The sequence below is a fragment of the Limulus polyphemus genome, unplaced genomic scaffold, assembly GCF_000517525.1.
Source record: "Limulus polyphemus unplaced genomic scaffold, Limulus_polyphemus-2.1.2 Scaffold2175, whole genome shotgun sequence".
In the NCBI taxonomy this organism is placed as follows: domain Eukaryota; kingdom Metazoa; phylum Arthropoda; class Merostomata; order Xiphosura; family Limulidae; genus Limulus; species Limulus polyphemus.
In genome coordinates this window covers 22,538-50,003 of record NW_013667785.1, presented here as the reverse complement: position 1 = coordinate 50,003, position 27,466 = coordinate 22,538, and the positions used below count along the sequence as shown (strand labels likewise).

The 27,466-nt window shown below is 34.6% G+C and overlaps 1 protein-coding gene across 1 annotated transcript in view; it reads right to left on the bottom strand.

Annotated features, from left to right (window-relative positions):
• LOC106466165 (ovostatin-like) overlaps nt 1–6,164 on the bottom strand; it is a 37,496-nt gene extending 31,332 nt beyond the window's left edge. The window contains exon 1 of the mRNA XM_022394130.1: nt 5,961–6,164. Within this exon, the coding sequence (XP_022249838.1) occupies nt 5,961–6,164 (204 nt within the window). The remainder of the gene's footprint in view (nt 1–5,960) is intronic.
• Between the last annotated feature and the right edge of the window lie 21,302 nt (nt 6,165–27,466).

Below are 27,466 nucleotides of genomic sequence, written 5' to 3'. Positions count from 1 at the left end.
GGGGAGGACAGGTGGAAATGTGTGAAGTGGTAAGTATCTATCAGAAATACATTTTCAGATTAGGAAATGTAAACTTTCCAGATGATAACTCACTTCTGCACACAGAAATGCTAGAATCCCATGCTGAATTGATAGAGGGGACATCACAAAAATTAAACCCAGAAGAACTCCCTTCAGAAAGTGTCAGAAGGGAAACCCCATAGCAAAGGCTATCTCTTCACCTGAGATGAAAAAGAGGGAAAGGCAAAAGAGCCTGAAGTATCACAGGGATGGTTAGAATGTGAATATGGCCAACTGAGCACCTGAACACAAGTGGTTGGTGAGCCTATATGTTTAATATGATTAGGGAATGATCAGACAGCACATTGTGTGCTTATCTCAACTCTACTGGACAGACTCTGGCAGCAGGAGGAGAATGAAGGTCACATTAGCTGTGTGAAGGATGACCCATACTACACTGACAAAGTCACTACTGATCTACTTTTTACCATATTGTGCTAATCCCACCTGGTGAGGATTCTCCATGGTCCACCACTCCAGTGGCTAAGAACTAGTAAGTGGCAAGGATCTCCCATGCTTCACTTGAAGAAGGGGGGCTGGGTAGAGAATGCATGTTGTGGAGACCTAAACAAATGCTTGGATCCCCATCAGATTACCACTTGGAAAGGTCTCTTACTGGAGACAATGAAATGGGTGACCATGAAACTCCATTTGTAAAAGTGAGCAAGCACAAACCAGAGAAATGGGCAGCTACTTCTCTGGTGCTGGCTTTTTCCATGTTAGTCCATGAAATTGGTACAGTCTGGATCAGACAGTTGAGTAAATTTGTATACCACGAGGATACATCAACTGATTTTGCATAACACCTCATCTCACAGAGGGCACTGGTAGAGCCAGGGCGCATTGGCTCAAAATGTCCTATTATCCTAGATTGATGCAAATTTTGGGAAATAAGCATATCTTGAGAAGCAGCACCAGTTACCTGATGAGATCCTGTTTGATTGAAATATAGAGAAATAAAAGGAAAACATAGCAAATTCAAAGGCACTGAGTTGACTGAAGTATGGCAACAAGTAGAAGTCAAAAGCCTCTTGAAGACGAAACAGCCAGATGGTGAAGAGATAAACAACAAATGCGTAGGGAATCATCCACATGCCTGCCTGTATGATCTCATGTAAGGGCCAATGAAAATGGGAAGCAAGTGAATGAGAAAGGTGATAAATTTGAAGCAAAGAAATGCAAAACAGCCGGTGAGCATTCACACCAAGGGAAGAATACACCAACAGGAGAAGATGATGGACACATCCAGTAAGGATACGAGAGAGGTCCCTAGAAGAAGAGTAAGAGTCCTCTGGGTAAGAAAAGAAGATGTCCATGATAAATAGCAAGAAACAGCCCAATCAGAATACAGTTATCAATTCAGATCTGAATTATCATAGAGATGAGAGCTACAATGAAGGGAAATATGAGAGAGAGAAAGGATAGTTATCCTCCTGAGTGGCAGAAGTCTGAGGAAGGTAAAACTGGTCTGAGTAGAGGAGTATATAACTGGGAGCAAACCCAACAAAAGACCTGGGGGTGGAGAAACAATTCCATGGGTGGAACTGAATCTGGAGAAGATAGGCAGTCTATCACAAGGTACATAGCTGCTGGTACATGACAGGCAACAAGACAAACCTGATGTGAATGAGTCCAGAAGAGTAGGTCCAAGACCAAAAGCAAAGATTCATGGAAAGGGTGCCTCTTAACAGCTGATGTAAGGAATAACTGTGGAAATGTCAGAGTAGATTATGACCAATTAATCCACCAAAAGAGGCAGGAAATAGGAAAATGACAAACAAACAGTGAGAAGTTTGAGTACATTGATGTGGAGTGAATGCATCCAAATGTAGAAGTCATGTTGTTGTCAAGAGATACACCCCAAGCTGATAGGGAAGCATCAGCAAAGTGATAGATCTGGTTTGGGAGTTGGCAAGGGAATGCTAGAGGCAGTGTTGGCATAGTCTAGCCACTATAACAATTCCTCAAGGAGAGGAGAGGGGAGGTTCACAATCTAGGACAAAGGAACCTGAGGAATAATCCATTGGAACTGGAAAATCTACTGAAGGAGGTGCATATGTGTGTGTGTGCTCAAAGGAATGAGGGGTTTCAAAGAAGCCATAGTCCACAAGAGTGAAAGAACCCCACATGCAGGATGAGAATCAGAAGCACAAGTACTGGTGTACAGATATTCCCTAACTCACAGGTCAAGAGGAGAAGGCTGAACTTTGCCGAGACAAGAGATGAAGAAAATGCCCAGATGTACCAACTACTAAGTGAGTGTGAGAAATAACTAAGAATCAGCCAACAGAAGCCAATCATTCAAGAAAAGGAATGACAGCTCCAGAATTGGATAATGGCAAGTGAAAGCCCTAACTATACAAATGAATACAAAAAAGTTCAATGCTATATTGAATAGAAGTGCAAGGAACTGGAAGATGTGAATTTTATCAATAGAAGATAGAAAATATCTCAAGAATGGGGTAATAGGGATATGCAAAAAAGTTTCCAACATGTCATCCATGTTCAACTGCAGACCAGGTGTAAAATACCATAGATGGGATTGGAGAGAGGGTAAAAGCAAATGGAAAGAGAAGCAATGAGAAGAGAAGTATGGAAAGATACTGTGGGAGAGAAAATGAAAAACATCTGTCAGCAGATACTAACACCAATTGTTGGCAAAGAGAAAGGGACAGGTACCCACATGGCCTGATATTACAGAACAGCCAATAACAAGAAAAGAAATGAAATAGACATCAGGTAGTGGGAGGATGAGGACAGGAGGAATGCCTGGAATATGAAATGGGAAGGTTATGGGTAGACTGATCCAGACAAGGAACAGGAGTTAAAGGGCATGGTTGAAATAGAAGCAAAACCTAGAAATATAACTAGGACTGAAGTTGTGCAATATCAGTCCAGGTCTACAGTGAGAAATGAATACCACCAAACACATCTGTACAAAGAAAGGGAGCCCAACAAAAACCATGTACACAAGAAGGAGAAAGGTGTAAGCTGAAGAGAAATGCAACCTGACCCAATAGCATGGGAACTAAGTAAGATCAGAAAGAGCAAAATAACTGGAACAGGCTAAACTGGCAAAGAGAAGGAAACAAACCTCTACAGAAAATGTATCTGGAACATGAAGAAGTGCCTCAGACAAAAGGTGGATGATGGTGAGAAAAATATGAAAACACAAAAATGGGGATCTAGAGAGTGAAGGAGAAGGCAAAGGGCCCAATCCCCAAGCAAATCAAATAGATAACAAAGACATGAAATCTAGAAAGGAAATACAGAATTTTTGTGAGTCAGGACAAAAGAGTCATGAACACAAGGGGAATGAGGCATTTGCGTGTGAGTGAAGAGCTGTTGGAGAAAGGAAACAGCATAAACACCAATAAGAATGTAGGAGGAAAGACAAAGCAATTGGATTCATGGAAAGAAGAATGGGAAAAATTAAAGAACACATGTGAAAAATAAGGAAAGGAACATACCTAAGAATGACAACCATAAAGAGATAGGATGATTAAGGCTATTTTTCCAATGGTAAGGTATTACCCAAAACAAATAAGATTAAATTCCTAGTCCAATAGGCCATTTATGACTAATGAGAAAGAAAGTTAACTAAAAGGAAGGGAGTAGGAGGCCTAGTAAGCATGTGGTAATCCACAACACATTGAACAAAAGCTGCAATATTACCAGCAGTCAACAGGCCTCCAGAAGCCATAATAGAAAAAAGGCCCGTGTGTGTGTAACCTTGTCACTCACACAGGATTAAGTAGAAGTCCTCAAATTTGAGAATTAAAGATAATAATCACTGCTTTTGAAACAAAAGCCAATGTAAAAGGAAAACTAAAGTTTTGTGAACAAAAATGCATCTCATCAAACTGAACTCAGACATAAAATTTCAACCCATCTGTTCACTGTAATGCTTAAGAAATTAACAAAGTTATTATGAGGACAAGTGTATAGTGGGAGTTACTGAACATGGAGGTTTTGTCGCCTGTCTATTGGTGGAGAGCTATTGATGCATGATAGCGTCATCATGCACCAATGTAGTTTACTTAAATTACACATGTGAATTTATGTGGGAATTAGCTCAAGGCTAGTGGCAAGCCTATAGTGATAGTGATAAGAAGAAGTGTGAGAAAATAGCATATGTGTGTGAGGAGGTAAGTTATTGTCTCCGAAGAAATCAACTGCCTCTTTATATCTAATGAAACTTGAAAGAACGTCCTACAGGCTCATTAAATTTTGCTTCTTCAAGAATGCTTGAAAAAGTCTATGCAGGATTACTAGAAAGATAGACACTTAGTACATTCAATATATATAAAAAACATACTTGGAGAGATTTTAGTAAGTCTGACAGTGTTATTAAAAAAAATGGAAATATTTTTATAGCAAAAGTGAAAGCAGCTTAAATTTAGAGAAACCTAAGATAAAGCCTATCATTTAATAAATTTTAGAGCTTATGAAATACAAACTTTTAGAGTTAAAGTTCAATGTGCTTTAGCATACTTAAGAAAAAATTGAACTTCCTTCGTAAAAAACATTCAACTTACAAATAAAACCACCAAAAATGATAAAAAAACAACAGTGTGAATCTGTTTTAACAAAGATGAAAAAATAAATTCTAAAAAGAATTCCTATAATATTAACAACTGCCTAAAAATGTCCAAAAAACCATACATGACATTAGATGTAGATATATATATATATATACATACATATATATAGCACAACATAATGTTTAGGGACAACAAGGGACCTATTGGTCCATCCCAGCTGCCCCAACCTCTAAACTAAATTAAAACTATTAAGAAATAAATTTAAAATTCTTAAAGCCAGCCCTTATCATTAATGTAGTTATCTAGCTTTCTCTTAAATGCACTTAAATTTACTGCCTCCACAACTCTGAAGGCAACCCATTCCAAAAGCCAACCACCCTGTTAGAAAAATAAAACTATTCTTGCTATTAAGTATGAAAAAAAAGATGATGCATCAACACTATCAATTCCCTTTAAAATCATAAACACCTCAATCAGATCCCCTCCAACTCTTCGTTTTTCAAGAGAAAACAATTACTCCACCCCAGGCACTATTCTATTCTAGTAACCCTCCTCTGAATCATATCCAACAATTCAATGTCCTTCCTAATGCAAGGTGCCAAATACTGAACACAATAATCCAAAAGTGGCATAAATAGTGACCTGTACAATGATATTATAATCTCTTTGGACTTGCATTCAATATTTCTGTAGATACAACCTAAAATCCTATTTGCCTTACCACTACTAACAACACACTGCTTAGATGGCTTAAGAGACTGAGCAACCTAACACCAAGATCCCTTTCTTTCACAATACTGTTAAGGTTATTCCCATTCAAATTATACTTATGATTGAAATTATGATAACCCATATGCCACATGCATTATCTTGCATTTATTATAACTAAAATCCATTTGTAAAGCAGCAGCATCCTGTTCACAGCTAGCACCAACCAAGACCTTAATATTATCAACAAATTTAAGTATATATGTATGTGTGTGTGTGTGTTTGTATATATATATATATATATACTACGAGTTTAATAAATCACATTACTGGCATTTTTAAGTAAAAATATTTTCAGAAAGTATTATTACTTCATTTCACAATTTAAAATTTTTCTGTTTTAATTCAAAATCTCTGGAATAAGATTTTCAGATAAAAATTCTGAAGTTCTATACTTCCAATGAATACAAAACAGTGCTTTTTACCAAGCTTATTCAAGCTATTTTTTTGTCAAATTACCTAAAAACAATTGGACTTTCTGGTGTCAACTTTCCTAAGCAAAGAGCTTTGCTACTTGCCATTAGACAAAAATCATATGTATACATATATATACAACAAAGAACAATTTAATTAAACAAAACACCTCACCTCTACATAAATCCCTTGAATGAAATTTGGTTGAGCAGGTATAACAAATTGTACTGATCCATCAAGTTCTGAAGTAAAATTCTTGCAACGTTTAGGTGCTGACATATCAAACCGTTGATAAGCTTCATAACAAATTTCAATAATTTCTGCTGGTGCTGGTTTTCCGTTAGGTTTTTTTACATTAATCTGGATGTTTGAAATCATTAGAATTTAAGTCTTTGTTTTTTAATTAATGTAAATGAAAAATAAGGTAACATTAAAATAAAGGAAATCATTTGTTCAACTAAATATTAGACATCAAAATATATAAAAAAAGATCAAGCAAAAAATACTATATGTACATATATTATTCCACTCATTAAAAAAAAGAATCATATATTCTATTTCAACTGCAGTCAGCATTAAGCATACCTTTCTACCAATTTCATTTATAATACCTTACATCTTGATAACATACTACTTTAAGTAAGAAATTAACACAAATTACCCTTAATTTATGTTACTGTCAATACAATGTTAAACTACTTTAAGTAACAAATTAACACAAATTACCCTTAATTTATGTTACTCTCAATACAATGTTAAACTACTTTAAGTAACAAATTAACACAAATTACCCTTAATTTATGTTACTGTCAATACAATGTTAAACTACTTTAAGTAACAAATTAACACAAATTACCCTTAATTTATATTACTCTCAATACAATGTTAAACTACTTTAAGTAACAAATTAACACAAATTACCCTTAATTTATGTTACTCTCAATACAATGTTAAACTACTTTAAGTAACAAATTAACACAAATTACCCTTAACTTATGTTACTCTCAATACAATGTTAAACTACTTTAAGTAACAAATTAACACAAATTACCCTTAATTTATGTTACTCTCAATACAATGTTAAAGAATAGGTTAGGAAATGAAAAAAAGAGAGAAATTTCAAAATAAAATATTTATAAAATCCCTCACTTTCCCAAAATATGGAAGACTTAAATGAAAATGAGCTGAGTGTAGATCTACATTTGGAAAAGTCAGCTCAATGGGTACAACAACCAGGTTAAGTTCTTCAGTGATACTTTGCATGGCATCTGTAACAGACACAAAAGTTTAGATATTCTATAGTAAAATTATTACACATAAAGAAATGAAGTTTTATTAATACTTGTTTGCATATATGACCACAATTTTAACCACCAAGTTAAAAAATAACTGCCTGAAAAAAATTATATCATTTACTGTGTTTCAAATGTTAATAAGGTCATTCTGTGTCAATATTTTAATATGGATATCAATATATTCAAAGGAGTAGTTATATAGAGAATAAGAAACAGTCACCTATGTAGTAATTTGATACTGAATAGCTGTCATCATCAAATTAATTAATATTTTTAAATAATTTAGATATTTACCTTACTGTATATCAATAATATGATGAAGATATAATATATACCTTTCCATGCTGTGAAAGCCAACCATGGAAACTAAAGCAGTTGTAGCATAATGTATAATGAATATTAACATCCTAGATGTCATGTTTTATTAAATACTCTGAAACTTTATAAACCACTCATTTTATTAACAAAGTTGACTCTGACTATATACTTACATTTCACTTTTTCTCTTTTTTCTATTTAATTGAATGTTACTCAACTTAGGTTTTCTTCCACTTGTATAAATAAAAGAAATTAATATTCTATGATGTCTTAAGTGTTTAAAAACTAAGGATATTTAAAAGGTTACATACATGTTTGTTTCTCAATAACAGTGGCTTTTAATATGATTGTTTGGAAGAAGTATTTCTCAGTTTTCCATCTCAAAATTTCTTCTTGAATAACTAAATCAAAACAGCCACTAATCTGCAAAAAAATCACATTTATTATGACCAAAATATCTAATTATAGAAATATATTTTCATTTTCAACTCTTTTCATGGAAATTAAATATCCACTTTTGTGTGAAAACTTTGTTATAATTCCTTAATGAATTAGTGCTGCTTTAGAGGTTAGTTTTCTTATAAAACTAATTTCTCCTCACAGTAAATACAAAAATGTCAAGGACATATATTTTTGAATAGATGAAATCAAATGTAACTGTTTGTTAAAAATTTCATAAATTTTCCTAAACAACAGGCAATATATCAGAAAACATTTATTAACAGGAAACATACATGACCACCATACTGAATTCTGATACTTTCAGTGTATATCAGGGATTGTGGATCTTCAATTCATCATTATTGTATAATGTAGTACATTAAAGTACTAAATCAGAGTAAACATGCCAAATTTAACATGTTGTGTACAAAATAAGAAAATATAACCACAATAGGGAACAAGGACACAGAAATTAAAGATGGTGATGTTTCATGCTAGTGCTCTATGTTAGATCATAAAGCTTAGAACAAAATGCACTTTTACCTAAGCTTACTATCTCACAATGAGCACTAGCTCAAAACTTCATCTTCCGGAAATTGTTTGTTTGTTTGTTTTTAGTTAAGCACAAAGCTATACAATGGGCTATCTGTGCTCTGCTCACCACGGGTATCGAAACCCGGATTCTAGCGTTGTAAGTTCGCAGACATACCTCTGTGCTTCTGGGGGGCCTTCCAGAAATAAAAATATATAAAACTTGGAAATTCTGAAACATAATCATTAACTAATATGTCATGTATCAGGCTGTATAAGTAATTCTAAAGGAGATAAGAGTATAAGATGAACTTCTCAAGGAGCAGAAATTAATGATATATGGGTAAAACAAACAGAAAGAGAAGGTAATAACAATCAAGTTTAAAATGTGCATTTTGAAGGAGGGGGATCTAAATCCTATATGGTAAATTTCTTAAGCTGTTTTATACCTTACATGTTTTACTATGTTAACTAGAAACATAAGTCTAGTATGGCTAACCCACTTTCAGGCATTAATATTCAATGACATCCAATAACCCTGCCATTCTTATAAAAGTAGTTAAGAAAAAAACGTTTGACTATTTTACAAAACCATTGTTTTTATAACCCACTGATGAAAAAGCCAAAGCCAAAGAGGGAAAAAGTTGTATGAAATCTCTAATGAAAATAACAAGTACAAAAAGTCTATATAAGTAAAGACAATGAAACTCTCGCACTGATAAGGAAACTTACTTTCAGCAGTATGTCATATCTCATGAATACAAAGAAACAATTCATGAAAAAATGAGTCACTATAAAAGTTTATAATCCTAAAATCACATTTTCTATGAGGATTTTAAAGTTTTATTTGGCCGGATAAAGAAATGATCTGACATACCTTAGTTTTGGGGATCCAAGGTTTTTGTAAAATCTTTGTATACAAAATATTTTTGTGGAAAGGAAAATGTGAAATTTTGCTATGCATTTTAATAGGTTATTAATACACATTATGCATACACATTTTGAGGTATTTGTTTAAAACTGAAGAGATAAACTGAATTTTTATTTTACATAAAAAATAAGACTTAATCAGCTCAAGAGTAAAGTTCTTTCTCACAAAGAATGAAAAATAATAAGCCAGAGTGATTCTTAAGTATTCACATAATATATACTTTACTCTCCCATAATGTATATCTGTTATTTAAAAAATTCATGAGTGTCTTAAGTTCTTATTCTCGAACTCTCTAAATCTGGTTGAGGTCATGCGATAAGTACAGACTTTTCTATAAAATTTATCTGTTACTTCATGATATAGTTGGATTGTGTCCTGCTTCACTTTGTATTTGGAAGATACCCTGTGGCTCCCACATGAAGCACAGATATTTCCTCCTTTCATATTAAATCCTTTTTCTCTCTCATCTTAGACAAATCTTTAAGTCAACTTTAAAGTTAGTAAAAATTATATATTAAAGCAGAAAGTGGGCAAAATCAATAAATTCAGAATCATAATCCTTAATTAGACTAAATAGAATTTGAACATAGTGGCATTGGATGAATAAAATAGGGAATCATGAAATGAATCATATGTACACAAAACTCACAGGTACAACACTAAAGAAGTATTTTGTTTAAAACACATTATCTTGGAAAGAAAAACTGCTTTTTTCCAAGTTTGATATGAGATTTTCTAATCTGTCAGAGTAAGAAAGGCAGACTGAAATTTTGCTAAAGATGATGTAGAAGCATCTACAGCCACAGGTAGTTGCTCCTCTCTCTTTTTTGTTTTTTTTGCCAATTTTATTTTCTTTGCCAAAAGGTATGTTTCTATAAAAATTTTAGGGAGTTTCTTGGAGTGGGAGGATATCCTAGTTAGCAGCTTAGTGAATTGCCTTTCTTCTGGCAGACTTCTGCACACACACCCTTACCAAGCACTTATTGTATCTCCTTTTACTCCTTTCACACTGCCATTAAGTTGATGTTGTTGTTTCCCATTTGGTGGAAGAAGTACTCAGATTACTGGAAGAAAGAAACAGAAGTATCCTAATCTATGGCACAACTCTAGTTATCACAGAGAAGCCAGGTTAAACTCTGCTGGATTTCTATGGCTTCTCATCTTCTGACAGAAAAATAATCTGTAAAGTGGGAAATGGTAGCACTGATCCACATTCATCAGCATTTGAGCTTCAAGCATGTTGGCTTCAAGAAACGTGATGGTGAGTGAACCCAATCAACTGGATTGATGTCAAGATCAAGGCTATCTTCCATGATGAAGGTTAAAACTTACAGTTTTAAAGTGAGATGATAAAACCCTATAACCCGAGTGCTTTCAAAAGGTGGACCTACTTTCTTCTTTAGGGGCAAACTGAGAGTATATCTGATTGTTTAAGTGAGTTAATTTCTTGAGCAGCATCTCCTCTTTCATTAGAGGAGGTTTGATGATATTCTAATCCACTTCTCATTCTGCAAGATAAAAGTAGCCTTCAAAGATGCCTTCATCCTCATCTGCAGCTTTGACTTATTCAATCTTTACTTCCTGGTCAAACTAGTGTTCCAAAGAATCATCAGGAATGTACAGTTTCAGCTTATAAACATGCTTTAGTGCAGAATGCGACTGCTTAATGATGCAGTTTTATTGGCAGAGTCACTACACATAAGGTCTGTGTCAGTGTGTTGGATATATGTGGGCTGGGATTCTCCTACAGTAGGTGCCTGTGACTTGTTGGTGATAAATTCAAACAATAAAAGGACAGTGCACAATACATTTGCTTTAAAATAATATATGCAAGATAAGTAAAACATATGTACAAAAATTTTTTACACTACAGGATATCACAGTTATATCTAAAACTCTAAATAATTCTTTTTTCTTGTCAAAAGTCCACACAGACTGATTCAATCACTTTCGAATCCAACTGACAAGATAAATTATTTTTCTCAACTCTTATCATGGTAGTATCAGTGAACAATTCACTTATGTTACCCTGTGGTTTACCACAGTTGTATCCTAAACCTTACATATTTGTCTCCATTCCTTCAAAGTCCACACAGGTGGGTTCAATTACTTTAGAACACCATTTAACAAGACAAATTATTCCTCTTATCTCTGTTAAACTGTGAAACTCATCTTAAAATATTGCCCGTTATGACCAAACTAACAATCACACAGTCTAACTTCACTTTCACTAACCTAACTTTTTCTTACTTAACTTCTGTTGTTGGTTACTGCAATTATATCCAGAGCTTCAAATAACTGTCTCTTTTTTTTGTCAAAAATTCCACACAGGCTGGATCAGTTACTTTAGAGCCCAATTGACAAGGCAAATTATTTTTCCTATCTCTGTTGTTACAATACAGCTGTGAAACACATTATATAAAAATCACCTGTTTCAGCTAACTTCACATTTTCTTTCACTAACTAATTTTTTCTTCACTGAATGGACAATGTTTTTGAGTGCACAGACAATGCAGAGTTTATGCCATCACTCTGCAAGAATGTGATTAGTAAAACCATACCTATCAGTTGGCTGTAGTGCAATACACTCACTTATGTCCTCCAATATATTTACAGTGCAATGTTCAGAGAATATTGGGTCTTGGAGATTTTGGAACAACTAGCTTCTTGCCAGTTAGAGCACTGTTTCTAATGGGTGTTATAGTGACAGTATAGCACTCTCTCCCACACCTCTAATTAACCAAACAATTACCAAAGGGTACATGTTTTCAGACTTTGTCGCCATTCTGTGGTAGTTTTGTTTCACTTTTTTACACAATACATAGCATCCAAATTGATCTAGTTCTTCACATACATTTTCTTTCTTAATACTTGGTATCCATTCATCAGTAGAATAATCACTATTTGCACTGTTTATCTTCATGGCTTTCACTACAGTATTATGTCCAGGATCTGAACATTCTACAAACAGATTAGTCTTCACCTGCTGGAGAGAGAATGTCTGTTTGCATTTCCATGCTGCTAGCTGGGTAGGTGTTGTACAGTAAAGCTATACTCCGATAATGTCATGACCCAATGTACAATCATACCTTCTGGTTCTCTAAAAATCATCAGATATTTTAATGACAAGTGATCTACTCTAGCAGTAAATTCTGTACCATACAAGTAGTACTGAAAATGATTGATGAATACTATGAAAACAAGCAGTTCTTTCTTTATCATACACTAATGCTATTTGGTAGATGCTAGCATTTGGCTCATTTATGCTATAACACACTTCAAACCATTCTATACTTGCAATTTCACTACCACTGGCATTTATATCCGAGGTGAATGGAAAATCTTTCATTGGGTTAGCTAAGAACTATTTTCATTAGATAAACTAATACTAAATCATCAACAAAGGCACATTTTAGTGACTGGAATAACGTTAAACAATTCATTCCAACTGGGAATATATGTTAAATTAATGTTGAAGTGGTGCTACTATTGTACAAGAGTTGTCCTTAAGGTGTCTATGATCTGACACAAAGCCTAGAAAGCTTTAACATCCTTGTTACTCTTTGGGTCAAATTAGTCTACTGGTGCATTTATTAATTTTAGCTGTACCTTTAAGAACTCCAGCCCTACTCACTACATGTCTGACACATACTAAATGAAATTGCATGAAAAAGAATATTTCTCTGGCTTCAGTTTCAGTTGTGCTTATGGGAAACACTGAAATACTATGCCCCTGTTTTCAGCTGAGGCCAGAAACCTGAACCTCAACATCAGAATATTTCTGATTAAATAATTGTGTAATTTAGTCTCTCTTTGGCATTTTTTTAGTAGGATTTATTTTCAGTTTTATCATATCATTTAAAATATCCTCTGTTTGAAAATTATAACCTGTGTTTTTCAATATACATGTACTACTTTACATAAGTTTGTTTTGGATAATTTTTACAAAGAATTTTATAACTACTAATTATTCTTTCCTAAAATTAGTAAGCTTATACTCAGAATTATAATTACTGAAGAAATATATATAGCTATACTATTTATTGGAGTTCTAATACTACTAAATGATTCACAACTACCAGATCACATGCTTTCTTTGAATCTAAATGGCAAATGAATTCCAAATGGGGTAATGCAAAACTAATAAAAGCCTTATTGAGTACTGAAAGCAGTCTTGTCTCTGCTATTTTTCATCTGGCTCACTTGTCAGTAGCAGAACAAGATCTAATGAACTAAATCACTAAAATGCTTCAAATACATTGAGGCATTTAATCATGCCAGTCTACCACTGCTTTTATTATAGCAGAACTGAAGATGTTCATTCTCTACTCACTATACGTCAGAGACACTACATGTGTTCACATGACAGAACATTTCTCTTACTTCAATTAGAGATCTGCTTAAGCATTAACACACCATGCTCAAGAGTTTGAATGCAGCCTGAAAAGTGTGATGGAACATTAAAATAATATGAGTATGTATATTATACCACTATTATGGAACTGAGGAAAACAAATACAATTATATGTTTCTAAAATATTCATTTATTACTACCATAATTTCACCTGTACGATTTTCTTTGTTTCCACCGAGTCAGTAATTATGGAAATTTGTGATGTATTGTTGGTTTCAAGTATTAATTATATAATAGGCCACTTTCATTAAAAACTATGTAATGCTAGTTCCATCACTTTCTTAGTAGTAGCTGCCACATTATAAAGACTAAATTGTATGATACAAATACCATACAAGCCTTCTTAATGTAAAAAAAAAAGCAATCAAGGTTCTGCTTTCATCATCTAGTTGATGGAAGAAAGGTCTATTGAATTAACCAGCATGACCATTATAACTTCTTTAATAAATTTTGTGCATGGTAACAAACATTTGTTGATGAATATTATTATATTCACCCACCTGAACTCCACAAAACTTGCTATTTGCAATAGCTAGACACTCAATGAAGGATAAATGATTCCATCCTTTGCATCTGATCTATGCCACCTGTGACGGGTCTTTATAGCATATGCACCTTTGATGTATATAAGATGCTGATTAATGTTTGTTCTTCCAAGCCAGCCATCTGATCCAATAAATACCTCAACAAACAACCTCAAATGTACTGATGTGCAGCTGAAGTGGCAGATGATAAATTGCTAGTTTGAGTGACTTGTCTTTCATGCACTATAACAATAATAATCTCAGCCATTGACTTCATTACTTGTTCATCATAATTAAAAACCATAAGAAATATATCTCACTGTTGTAGAGACAACTGTTTAAACAAGTGCAGTTTGTGTTTTGAAAGAAAACTGCAGTTCATTTGGCACACAGACTCTACTTGCATGTGATTTCTGGTGGATATTGTAATCTAAGATGGCAATACTTGATCCAAGGTATTTAATAATAACTCTTGTATATTTAGTGATGCTATTAACAATCATAAAATGTCATGTTTCTCCATTCACCAGAAGCCTATCCCCATTTGCAAGGTATTTACTGGCCAAAGTGGTGGTTTACATGGCAATGACTAGTACATTATCAGATCCAATACAGTTCTAGTTGCTCCTTTATCATCTAAAACCTCTACCTTGCATCTATGCTCTTTCACAGGAATGTAATAAATTATGCTCCGCTCTATAGATACTGAGCCAACACTCACACCATCAACAACCAAAATCATTCTGGTTGTAGCATGTATCTCTCCATGAACCATGATGTTCCTCCATCTTCATCATCAGCATGGATGGAGGAGCACATTCCATCTCATGGATTGTAAAGTTGGATATGGCAAATTTCGGACTTTTCTTTTTTTTTTTAAATCTCCAAAAAACAATTAGGAGAATTTTTTGTTTCTTGCCCTGCCACTCAAAAAACACCATTTTGCCTCTGGTTGAGGGAGCTATCCTGTGTTAATTCTGCACCTCAAACAAATATATTTTTCACACATAAATTTTACAATATTTAGCCAGCATACACTAAGTTTTCATGGAATCATCTGTAACAATGATGATATCAATACCACTATATTATAAGTCTATATAAATAATATACTTGCATTTGTCTATCTGGAACTTTTCCTGCAGCTTTCTCAATCAAATGCTACAAATCTCATATCATTAGGAAGGCCTTTGTCCAAGGAGTCCAGATAACATATTGGCTTTTCAATTCAGAATCACCTTACCTGTTTTTTTCCTTAGTCAAACTTTCCAATGCAATGAGTATACTACAAGATGTTACAATGTCATTGCCATCACATGATGACTGGCTTCAAGTTCAACTTTAGTTTTTACTTGCAAAGTATTTCACACAAATAACATTTAAACCATGTGTAATTTCCTGAGAAAAAAATTTTAATTACACTAAATACAATTTCTATGGGTTTTCTCAACTTATCTATATCTAAAATATGCATGTGCAGTTCTTTCAAAACCATATGCTTATCACTTTGTGAAGATACATTCAAATGTTTCTGCATATTTAGCTAAGTTTGCCTTCATAATATCTTTACATTTACTTTACTTTGCAAAAACTTAGCTTTGTTTCATTTCGTAGACTGTTATAAACACCTTTTAGCTACCTTTATATTTACTATGTTTTATTCTTCGTTTTCGTGAGTTTCTTTGTTTCAGTTTGTAAAACTATGTCATACACTGAATGCTCATAACTGTTTCATACTCTGTAGACTAGTATAAATACCACTACTTTACATGTAATTTTAATAAAAATACATCTTTGTGAGTTTCTTTGTTTCAGTTTGTAAAACACTGTCATACACTGAATGCTCATAACTGTTTCATACTCTGTAGACTAGTATAAATACCACTACTTTACTTTACATGTAATTTTAATAAAAATACATCTTTGAGTTTCTTTGTCTGATCTCGTAAAATGTTTTCAAATAGAAAAGGATTTATCAGTCTAACACATAATGCCTTAAAAAAAGGATATTTAAATGCATGCATGATAATGATAGAATAAGGAAAATTCAAACAAAGAGGATGAAAACTACTGCAAATGTTTTGCAGGTTGCAGCTAGTACACAAATAATTTCTTGTAAAATAAATTTGTTTTGAAAATTACAACTATAACATATTTTCAACAAAACAAAAAAAGAAATAATATATATATTATTCATAAATTTACTTACATTTCCTTCGTGGTTAAGGAATGGTAAATTAATAGATTTTTCTTTAGAAAATGGCACATAGGTCACAAATGCCTTAAGAGTACCTTCAACATTCTGACCATATGTATGCCTAGGAAATAAATGACAAATTTTCATAGTTAATCTCATCATTAATGTATTTTTTTAAAAAGAAAATAGCCTGTGATATTACTACCTGTAAAATAATGACCAGGCAAGTCAACATATTAATCTTAAAATGCTTATAATGAACTTAACACAGTACAAGTAATAATTTCAAAAGACTATCCAAAAATGTTAATGCAAAAAATAATTCCAAAACTTAATCAACAAGTATATATACTTTTTATTAACTGTATTATCTTATAATAAATGAAATAAAATCAAATGAAATTATTAAATTGTTGCTTTCCATCTAGTTATTTGATGTACCTGATCAAATAAGAAAAAATATTTTAGTAAAAACTTATTACAATGAACACAACATTTGAAAATGTTTTAATTTCTCAGATATCTATATTTTCTTGAGAAATGTAAAACAGTTACTCATAACCAATAACTATTCATAAACTTTTGACTTGAGAAACATTGTAGCTGATTATCAATACATACTTGGCACAAATCTTCCATGTAAAATGGTCAGTATCTGCCAGCACATAAGGAGGAGGACTAGCAACAACATAAAATTTTGTGGGAGCTAAAAGGTGGAAAGAATTAAGTAGTTTGAAATCAAAGTAAAATAAGTAGATTAACTTTGGTTAAAAATGTAGTAAATATACTGAGTAAAGGAGCTACAAGTCTAAATGCTACACTTTTATTTAAGAAAACAACAATGGTTAAATAAAATAAATTTTTATTGTTGATTAATTGTAAACATAATATTCAATACATTACTTTCAAATCTAAAGTGTTATGTTCTTTGATGGAGAAATGTTTAACAACAATGTAATCATCTGTATTGCTGAAAACCTGTGGACAATAATCAATAATACCACATTCAAGGATAAAGGTGAAATATATTAGAATTCCAAAAGTTGTACTAAAGCTTAGTGAAAGGGAAAGTAAGACAAAGTTCATGACAGATATAGTCAAATAGATATAGACTGTGTTTGTAAGTTCAGCCATAACAGCAGGACGAATTATTCTTCTCTACTCCAATTAGGTTCTAAAGTAACTAAACCAGCCTGTGTGGACTTTTGATGCAAACAAAAATTATTTAAAGCTCTGGATACAACAGTGGTGACCCACGCAATAATGTAAGAGAAATTATTACTTATTGTATTGTGATAACAAAGTAGAGAAGAATAATTCATCTTTTCAGTTAAGTAACTGAACCATTTTATGTAAACTTTTGACAAAAAACAGAAATATTTAAAGCTCTGGATTCAACTGTGGTAATTAACTGTGTAAAAAACATTTGTCTATATGTTTGGCTTGTTTTGAATATATTATTATAAAACAAGTGGATTGTGTGGTGTCCATTTATTGTTAACAAGTCACGGACACCTACTCTAACGAATCCTGCACACACATACCATATATAAAAATACCTGTCATTGGCGAGCCAGCCAGAGTTATACAGTGGTAAACAGCAGTAAAACAGGATGTGAACAACAGTGGAAATAGGCCTATATACCTACAACTGCACTAGTGGGGAAAATATTGTAGAGAATACAATCACACTATATAACCATGTCTACAGAGTTTGATAAATGGGTAGAGAGTGATGATAGACTTGGGCTCAAAGATGGTGATCTATGAGAGTTTGTTAAACAACAACATAACCTAGAGAGAGAAGAGTGTGGGCAGAGAAGAAAGGAAGTAAGATTAAAAGAAAAGGAGAGAATAAGAGCACAAATTGAGGAAGAAGAAAAGGAGGGAGTGGAGAGAATAAGAGCACAAACTGAGAAAGAATAAAAGTAGAGAGAGAGAGGAAATAGAAAGAATAAGAGCAGAAATTGAGATCCCCAAGCTCATCCAACAGAAAGAAGAAGGACCCAAAAATAAAAATGAGATCAGGGCCAGTCAACCCAAGCTGCCCAAATCTGATGAACAGAAAGATGACATGGATGCTTTCCTGGAGAGATATGAAAGATTTGCCAAAAGGCAGAACTGGGACAAAGGTGACTGGGCAGTCTGTCTCAGTCCCCTTCTCACAAGAAAAGACCTACATGTGTATGTAGGCATGATGTCAGAAGATGCCATGGACTATGACAAGTTAAAATTGGCCTTGCTGAAATGCTATGAACTTACTGAAGAAGGTTTTCATCGGAAGTTCAGGGAAGTCATACCTGATGCTGGAAAAATTGTTTTTCAGTTAGTGGCACATCTACAGCAATACTGTACAAGGTGAACTGACATGACCAAGTGTGAAAATAAATTTGAGGGACTGGGAGATATAATAAAACGTGAACACTTCATGATCACATGTTCCACCTGAAAGGAGAGATTACCAAAAAATGTGGATGAGATGATCATACTGGCAGAACAGTATATGGAAGCCCATGGAGGGAGTACAACTGGCAAGTCCAAGAATAACCAGGGATGGCTGACCAGAAACATGATACCACCAAAGGTGACAAGAACTCTATGGACAAAAGGGAGAAGAGATGCTATATTTGTTATAAAATGGGGCACATTGATAATGAGTGTAAGTCTGTCACCAACAAGCAACAGCAGAAACGTCAATATAAAGCAACTGGAGCTACATCCATGGACGGTGCTGGTAAGAAACAAGAAAAGAGTGACTTTCACCATAGATATGGCTGCCAGAAGATACATAATCAAGAAAATACATAAGATTCATCACAAGAAGGAAGTGCCATTTCCATAACTGATCAGTTTAGGTCATCGTAGTGTTGATCATTGAGAAGTGCCAATATGCCAGTAGGTGAAGGCCATGTCAGGGACAAGAAAGTGAAGGTTTTATGAGATACTGGGTGCAGTAATGCAGCAGTGAGAACCAGTCTAGTATCTGATCACCAGATGACAGGCAAGGTAGTACATCTTTGTATGCTGATTTATGGGATGGTGAGAAAGTTTCCCAAAGCAAGAATAAAGGTGGACACTCCATATTGTATGGGAGATATTGAGTTCATGTGTATAGAGAAACCCTCATTGACTTGGTGATTGGCAATATCCCAGGCAGTAGAAGTTTGGAGGAACAAGATAGAAAGGAGACTGATGATGTATCTGCAGTCACCAAAAGAGCTAAGAAAAGCAAAGCAAGCAGGACATCAAGACCTTGCAAGTCTCAAAAGGTGAGATCCTGATTGTAGGTCTATGGGAACTGAAGGAAGCACAGAAAAAAGACCCTTCACTGCAGGAACTTTGGAACGGTGCCCGGGAAAAAAGTCAAATACAAGACCAAGGTGAAAGGGGCTTACAGAATACAAGACCAGATAGGAGTGCTGTATCAGATTTATCAAGGCAGTTATACTGGAGAAATTAAACAGATAATAGTACCAACAAAATATCTGACTCAAATGATGAAGTTGACTCATGAGTCGATTGTGAGATGACATCTAGGAGCAAAGAAGACAGCAGACAGGATCACCAGCAACTTCTATTGGTCGGGGTTCATTGGAGATGTGACCAGCTTCTGCAGGTCATGTGACATCTGCCAAAGGACAATACCTAGAGGGAAGCTAGCTAGTCAAGATGCCAGTGGGTGAGATTCCTCTTATAGAAGGGTCATTCAGAAGAGTAGCTGTGGACTTTATCAGACCACTAGCACCTGTATCTGACAAGTACAACCAGTACGTGCTGACAGTAACCAACTATGCAACACATTACCCAGAAGCCAGCACTGCCAAAGATAGAGACAAAGAGAGTTGCAGAAGCCCTCCTGGAAGCATTCTGTAGAGTAGGCTTTACAAAAAAGTATTGAGTGACAGAGGGACACAGTTTACCTTAGAACTGATGCAAGAGATGTGCAGACTCATCAGCAATAGGTAGTTCCTTATGACCCTGTACAACCTCAGATGTAATGGACTTTGTGAGAGAGTCAGTGAAGTTTTAGAAAGCATGGTAAAGAAAATGTGCCACGAGAAACCACGTGACTGAAACAGGTATCTGCAGGCAGTATTATTTGCATACTGAGAAGTCCCATGAGTGAGTACAGGATTTTCACCTTTCAAATTATTGTATGAAAGAATAGTATGAGGCCTGATGCAGATATTGAAAGAACTATGGAAAGGATAAGAAGAGTCAGAAGTGAGGAATACATACCAGTACGTGTTGAACTTCAGAAGTCAACTGCAGGAGACCTGTCATCTTGCTCAAGAAAGTTTTTATGCAGCTCAAGACAATCAGAAGCACTTCTATGACAACAAGGCTAAGGATTAACGTTTCAAGTTTGGACAGAATGTCTTGATTCTGTTACCCACAGATAACAACAACCTCACTCTGCAGTGAAAAGGACATTTTGAAGTGTAGGAATTGGTCAACAGAATAGATTATATGGTGAAAGTAAATAGGAAGACCAAGATTTATCATGTCAATCTGTAGAATAGGTATTTCAAGGTGGAAGAAGACCTAATGGGTGCAGCTACTGAGACACAGATAGACATTACAGGTGTGGCTTTCATAGACACAGAATCAGAAAACAGTGACGTTGTCATAGAAGATGAAGACCTAAGACTGCTGGGTGGAGATGAGATGTACAAAGATGTCAACATCAGTGAAAAACCGACTGACAAACAAAGGAAAGACCTATAACAGCTACTGTGCCAGTATGCAGATGTCTTCACAGATAGATCAGGCAAGACATATTTTGTGGAACACAAGATCGAGACCCTGACCAAAATTCAGTCAAGGTGAAGTTCTACCAGATGCCCTATGCAATGAGAGACCTGATCAAGCAAGAAGTCGAGGTAATGTCAGAAGCTGGAATCATTGAGTCTTCAAAGTTGGTCTACTATTTACCAGTGGTAATCATGAAGAAGAGGGATGTCTCAAACCACTTCTGCATATATTTCTTTTCTTAGTAAAGGTTACTGGCAGATCCCAATGGAGACAGGAGCTAAAGAGAAGACAGCCTTTGTTACTAGTTTAAGAGAATGCCGTTTGGGTTAGTCAACTCAGCAGCAACATTCAACTGTATGATAAGGAAGATGTTGCACAAAACCACCAACATCAAGCATTATGTGGATAACATTCTAACCCACACAGTCAGATGGGAAGACCACCTGAAGAAACTCAAAGAGATGTTTAGGCAAGTGAGGGCAGTAGGTCTGACCATCAGACCATCTAAGTCCTACATTGGCTGTTCTGTGCTGGACTTTGTTGAAAACAAGGTGGGTGATCAACAGATACCCATGGAAAAGGAGAAGCTTAAAAACATAAAAGAGTTAGATCCTTCGTGGGGTTAGAGGAATACTACAGGAAGTTCATCCCAAACTGTACTGAAGTTGCTGCACCACTAACTGACCTAACTGAGAAAGGCCTAACCAACAAGGCAAAGTAGGATCAACCACAGCAGATATCATTCCAGAAGTTAAAGAACATGTTAGGAAGTTTACCAATCCTTAGAATGCCAGTCTTCAACAAATCTTTCATCATTCAGGCTGATGATTCCAACATTGGAATTGGAGTAGTACTCCTATAAGAACATGAAGACAAACTGTTTCCAGCAATGTATGTAAGTAAAAAAGCTGTTGAGTAGTGAGAAGAACCACTCTGTGACCAAACAAGAGTGTCTGGCCATTATATTTCCCATCTGGAAATTCCAGAACTACTTCTACAGGAAGATGTTTATCATCCAGATGGACCATCAGCCCCTTTCATACATCCAATGTTGCAAAATCGACAGTATGAGGATCATGAGGTAAGCATTGTTCCTCCAGAACTACAGGTTGAGCATTGAAACCATCAAGTTTTTCTCATTGTTTCATTCAGTATTGTTACATCATAATGTCTCCTAGTAGAAAGTTCTAGGCCTCAAATGGGCAATATATATACATAGGTGAACAAGTTAGTGCAAGTGAAAGTGAAAGTAAGATAAAGTTCATGGCAGATATAGTCAAATAGATCTAGACTGTGTTTGTAAGTTTAGCCATAAAGAGTTTATAGTGGCAACTTTTAAAGTGTAATAATCATAGATTGTACTGTAATAACTGACAGAGTAGACAAGAATAATTATCCTGTCAATCAGGTTTTAAAGTAACTGAACCAACCTGTGTGGACTTTTGACATGAAAGAAAATTATAACTGTGGTTATTAACTATGTAACAAACATTTGTATATATGTTTGACTTGTTTTGAATACATTATTTTAAAACAAGTGGATTGTGTGCTGTCCATTTAATGTTGAAATTTATCGATGACAAGTCACAGACACCTACTGTAAAGAATCCTGCTCATACATACCATATATATAAATACTCTACAATCTGATTCATAGTATTTGGAAACTTCAATCCATAGTTGAAGGGTGAATATTTAAAGATCATACATACACTTACTGATTTTGTGATCAGACTCATCACAAATAATACTTAAAAACAACAACATAATATTATACATTTTTCTTCACTTATCTGTGAAACCCAAAGCTAAAAGACTTTGGTAAACTAAAGAAATATTTTTGACCATCCTTGGGTGAAACAAAGTAAGCAAAAAATGCATTATTCGGCTTCAATCCCTAATGCTTGAGAATGGTTAGGGTAACACAAATATATATTAAATTTTAAAGTTTAAAAAGTTTGTTCATCAGAAACTAATGTCACTGATTATCAAGACATGGCACATTAACCTGTAATTTACAAGAAATTATTTTTAAATGATTCTACATCAAAATATTAGATAGTTCTACTCCATAACTGGAAATGTGACTTAACAAAAAATTATAATGTAAAAAGATATTCACTGAATTGGTATAATGCCATTAACTTACTACCTTAAGAACCATTATAAATATATGTACTGGCAAAAATTCATTATTTAGGTATATTCAAAAATATTTTTATGCAGGTATTTGCAGTTAGATAATGTCCTTGTGAACATCTATAAAACATACCTATGCATGTTAAGAAAATAATTAGTACACAATTATTTAGTGTAAATCACAAACACAAAACCATGTCTAATTATTTAAAAAAAATAATCAATATATTATATATATATATATCAATTTATATATATTTCAGAAAACTTTACCAGCAATATCGACATCAAATAATGTTTCCATAATTTTGTTGTCTAATTCTGCAATTATTTTCCAATAGCCAAACACTGGTTCTTGGGGTAGCAGTAGGTCTTGGGTAAATAATCCTGCTCAGAAAATAAAGATAAAAATATTACATAGAAGTTCAAATATTTTATTACAAAACAACAAAAAAGCTGCTTGTAATTTTAGTAGCTGTCAAGCACTTTTGCCATTATTTGTAAGACAGAAAATTTACTGACAGAGTAGGCATGCATCACTAAAATGTCTTAAGAATTTTAGAAAACTGGAAGGGATGATTCCACATTGGATAACAAGTTTGTAGTAGTAGAGCTTCACTGTACAACACCAACCAAGCGTAATGGAATTACTAAGTTTTAAATACTTACTATTTTACATCATGCTGTAGATTGTGCTGAGTGTTCTGATTCATACATGAACTGCTTGATCACCAGCTCATGTGATGAATCAGACTTAAGTTATATTTTTTAAGTGAATGACTTAGTTTAAATAGATTACTGACCTGAATATTGTGAATATAGTTATTTTTAGATTGTTGATTGTTTTTGTTATTCTAAACTGTGTTAAATACAATTTAATTAACCTTTCTGCTAGGGAATACTTCTATATAAGAACTATTACTGTAATCGAAAGGGGTGGTTGCCTGTGTGTTGATTTTATTATATGTACTTTGGTGTATAACATATGACTAGTATTAAAACACATTTTCTTTATTACGTTTTGTGTAATTAGAATTAACCAACAAAGTAACCTCCATGAGTGTTTAGTGGAATATGCAATAAAGGAGTGGTTAAAAATTAGCACCCAACATAGGATTTGAACCCACAACCTTGACATAAAAAGTCTCATGCTCTTACATTGAACAACAATGGCCAAAAATTATAATGGATTGTTCTTATAAACCAAATGTGAAATGTAACAAACAATCCAATTTTTAACCACTCTTTTGTTGAAAAAGGATAAAGGTATCTGGCAAGTCTACACAAGATATCCTGCCATGGCATAGATTGACAATTTCCAGCCAAACGACTTGGTAAAGAAGAACAACAGAAGAACAGCCTGGAGGCAGAGGGTGCCTAATGCCACTTATGGCAAGAAACAGAGAGAGTGAAAGGAAGAATCAAATGGTAAAAAGAAGGAAAACATGATATGAAAACTTGCCAATCTAGCAAGAAAAGGACAATCCCAAGTGTGAAGACTAAAGGACAATACTCACAGAAAAAATAGCAATGTAGAAGGTTGAAGCTAGAGGAACCTCAACAATGGAGTATGAAGAGGTACCTAAGATGCCAGTAGGTGGAGAAAAGGAAACCAAGACAGAGTTGGCCAATAAAGTGTTACCAACAGGTCTCAACAAGGAATATCACAAAACATCACCAAGAAATATGGGTGGAGACAGATAGCAGGGAACAGATACAGAAAAGAAGAGACCAATACAGACTGAAGATGCCCATAGCCATATCAGTTGGTTATGGGATCAGGGATCAAACTAGCTGAGGTGACCATACACTCCATGACTTACAAATGAAATGGAAAAGGATGATCTTCAAGGAGATGTGAAGAGAAAATGACTCTGAGGTAGATCAAATATAGAGTGGGAGTTAGAAACAACCATGAAAATAAGACCAGTCATCCCAGACAAACAGCTTCTCAGAAGAGAAGGGATGTGGCTGTAGAATAGATCTATAGAGTAGAAATATAAAGTAGATAAACATCTAGAAAGGAATGGAAATGAAGACTATGATTGTGGATGTGGTGAACAAAAGTAATCTAGCTGAAGGCATAAGGAGCATCAGCCATGCCAAATGTTAGAACTCAAACTTGGTACACCATATTGTGGTGGATGAACTGAAGGAAACATCATGATGATGGAGCTATTAGAATGTGAAGAAAGGCATCTGAGACATGGAGCATCTTTATCTAAAGGGATGGGAAAAACAACCTTTTAGGAAAAAGAAATCCCTTATGCTAAAACTGGAGAATCACCTGAATTGGCTCAGAGAAGAAGTACGATGAGGGGATGTAAGCCCCTAGTATTCATGGGGACAATAAAGAGATGGGAAAACTTACCCACAGAGAGGTAAGTGACTCTTTCAAATCAAGAAAGTAAGTAAAAATTTGTGTGGCCCAATAGTTGGCCATGATGTGAGTCCACTGGTAAACAATGAAGAAAAGAAGTGCCCCTATACAACCCGAGTCAACCAGGTACGAAGAAATGTAAACACCACATGGGATGGACAAAAGTTAACCCTCAAGGAGATGGGATGGTGAGAGGAGGTAGAAGGGCAGGAAAGGTAAATAGGAGAAAGGACAGGAGTTCATGGACCAAGAAACACTAAGGGGAAACAGTGGAATGGGCAAGAAGGTAGAGGAAAAAAGTGAGAAAAAATTGATGGCAAGCAGCTTCCACACAAGACTCCAAGGTGAGAAATACACCCCAAATACTACATGGCATATGGGTGGAGCAAGATGCAAGCCATGTTGAAAGGATTTAGGAGGTGAATGACAGAGAAAAAAATGTCATGTCAAAACAGATCTCAATGACACAGAAACCAAAGACAAGATCCTAGCCTAATTAGGGAAAATAACCAAGCAGAGATACCCCAGAAAAACTATCTGAATCTAGGTGGAGGGTCTCAAAAAGGAGATAAGAAGAAAACAGAGAGCAAAAGGATAGAACAAGGAGAAGGCAAAGATAGGAAAAGTAAGCCCTGGTAAGGGATACTGGAGACAGAAGGTCAACCTAAGCAGGAACAAGGTTTTCCATGGATTGAGGATCCAAGGAAGCAGAAGAGTAGCGACCATAAGCAACATTAAATGAATTGTGGAAAATGAGGAGGTTAAGGTAGGGAGTAGTGATAACAATGCTGAGACAAGAATATCTTATTGTGGATACTAAAGACATGTGAAGAGGGAAAGAATAAAACTGTAAAATTAATACATGAAAGAGAAATTGTGAAGAAGCATAGGAAATAGGAGAAAAAGGGAAAGCATAGTATAAACCCAACATAATTAACAAAGAGAGAGAGAGTAATATGTTCCTCAACAAAGAATGACAAGTTCAGAGCATATCCAGGCAATGGAAATAGCTGGACAAAATTGTTGAGCTAAGGAATGGAGAACATAGAGGAACTTGGAAGGAAGGTGAGATTCATTAATGGGGAAAACTAGCAGTAACATCTTCCATACACAAAAATCCTTCAGCATCCAGAGACATAGTAGAAGCTGTGAGGAGGGAATTTTGAAACATTATGTTGTATCATTTCCAAAGTTCTGCAAATAACCATAGTAATGGACTTTAAACTAGTCTTAATTCTGGATGAAACTTCAGCTTTGTGAACAGAATTAGAACCTCAGCAGGACAAAGCTGCAGAAATTTGAGTTGGCAGGGTTGAAAAATAATGTGAAAAATAACCTTAACACAACTTGTGGTGTACCACTGTTCAGAAATTAATAAAGGTGAGAAATGGAATTATAAATCACATGAAGTTTAAAAACGAAGAATAGGCAACTGAAAGAATAAATAGTCATAAAGACAGTAACTATGATAATAATTATCCAATCTAATCAAATACAAAAGTCATGCATAAATATTTTAAACTTGAAGAGCAAAATTAAACATGTCTATTAACAGCAGTGTCGAGAATAAGAATAAGGTTAATTTCAAGCACAAGTGCTTATGGGGATCTACTGTGCATGAAGGATGCATTGTCCTCCCAATAATGGAGAGCTATTTCTATACGATAATTAAATCATGTATTAGCACAGTTCATATCAAAATGTGATTTTAGAGGGAGATAGTTCAAGCCTAGTGACATGCACAAAATCTCAATG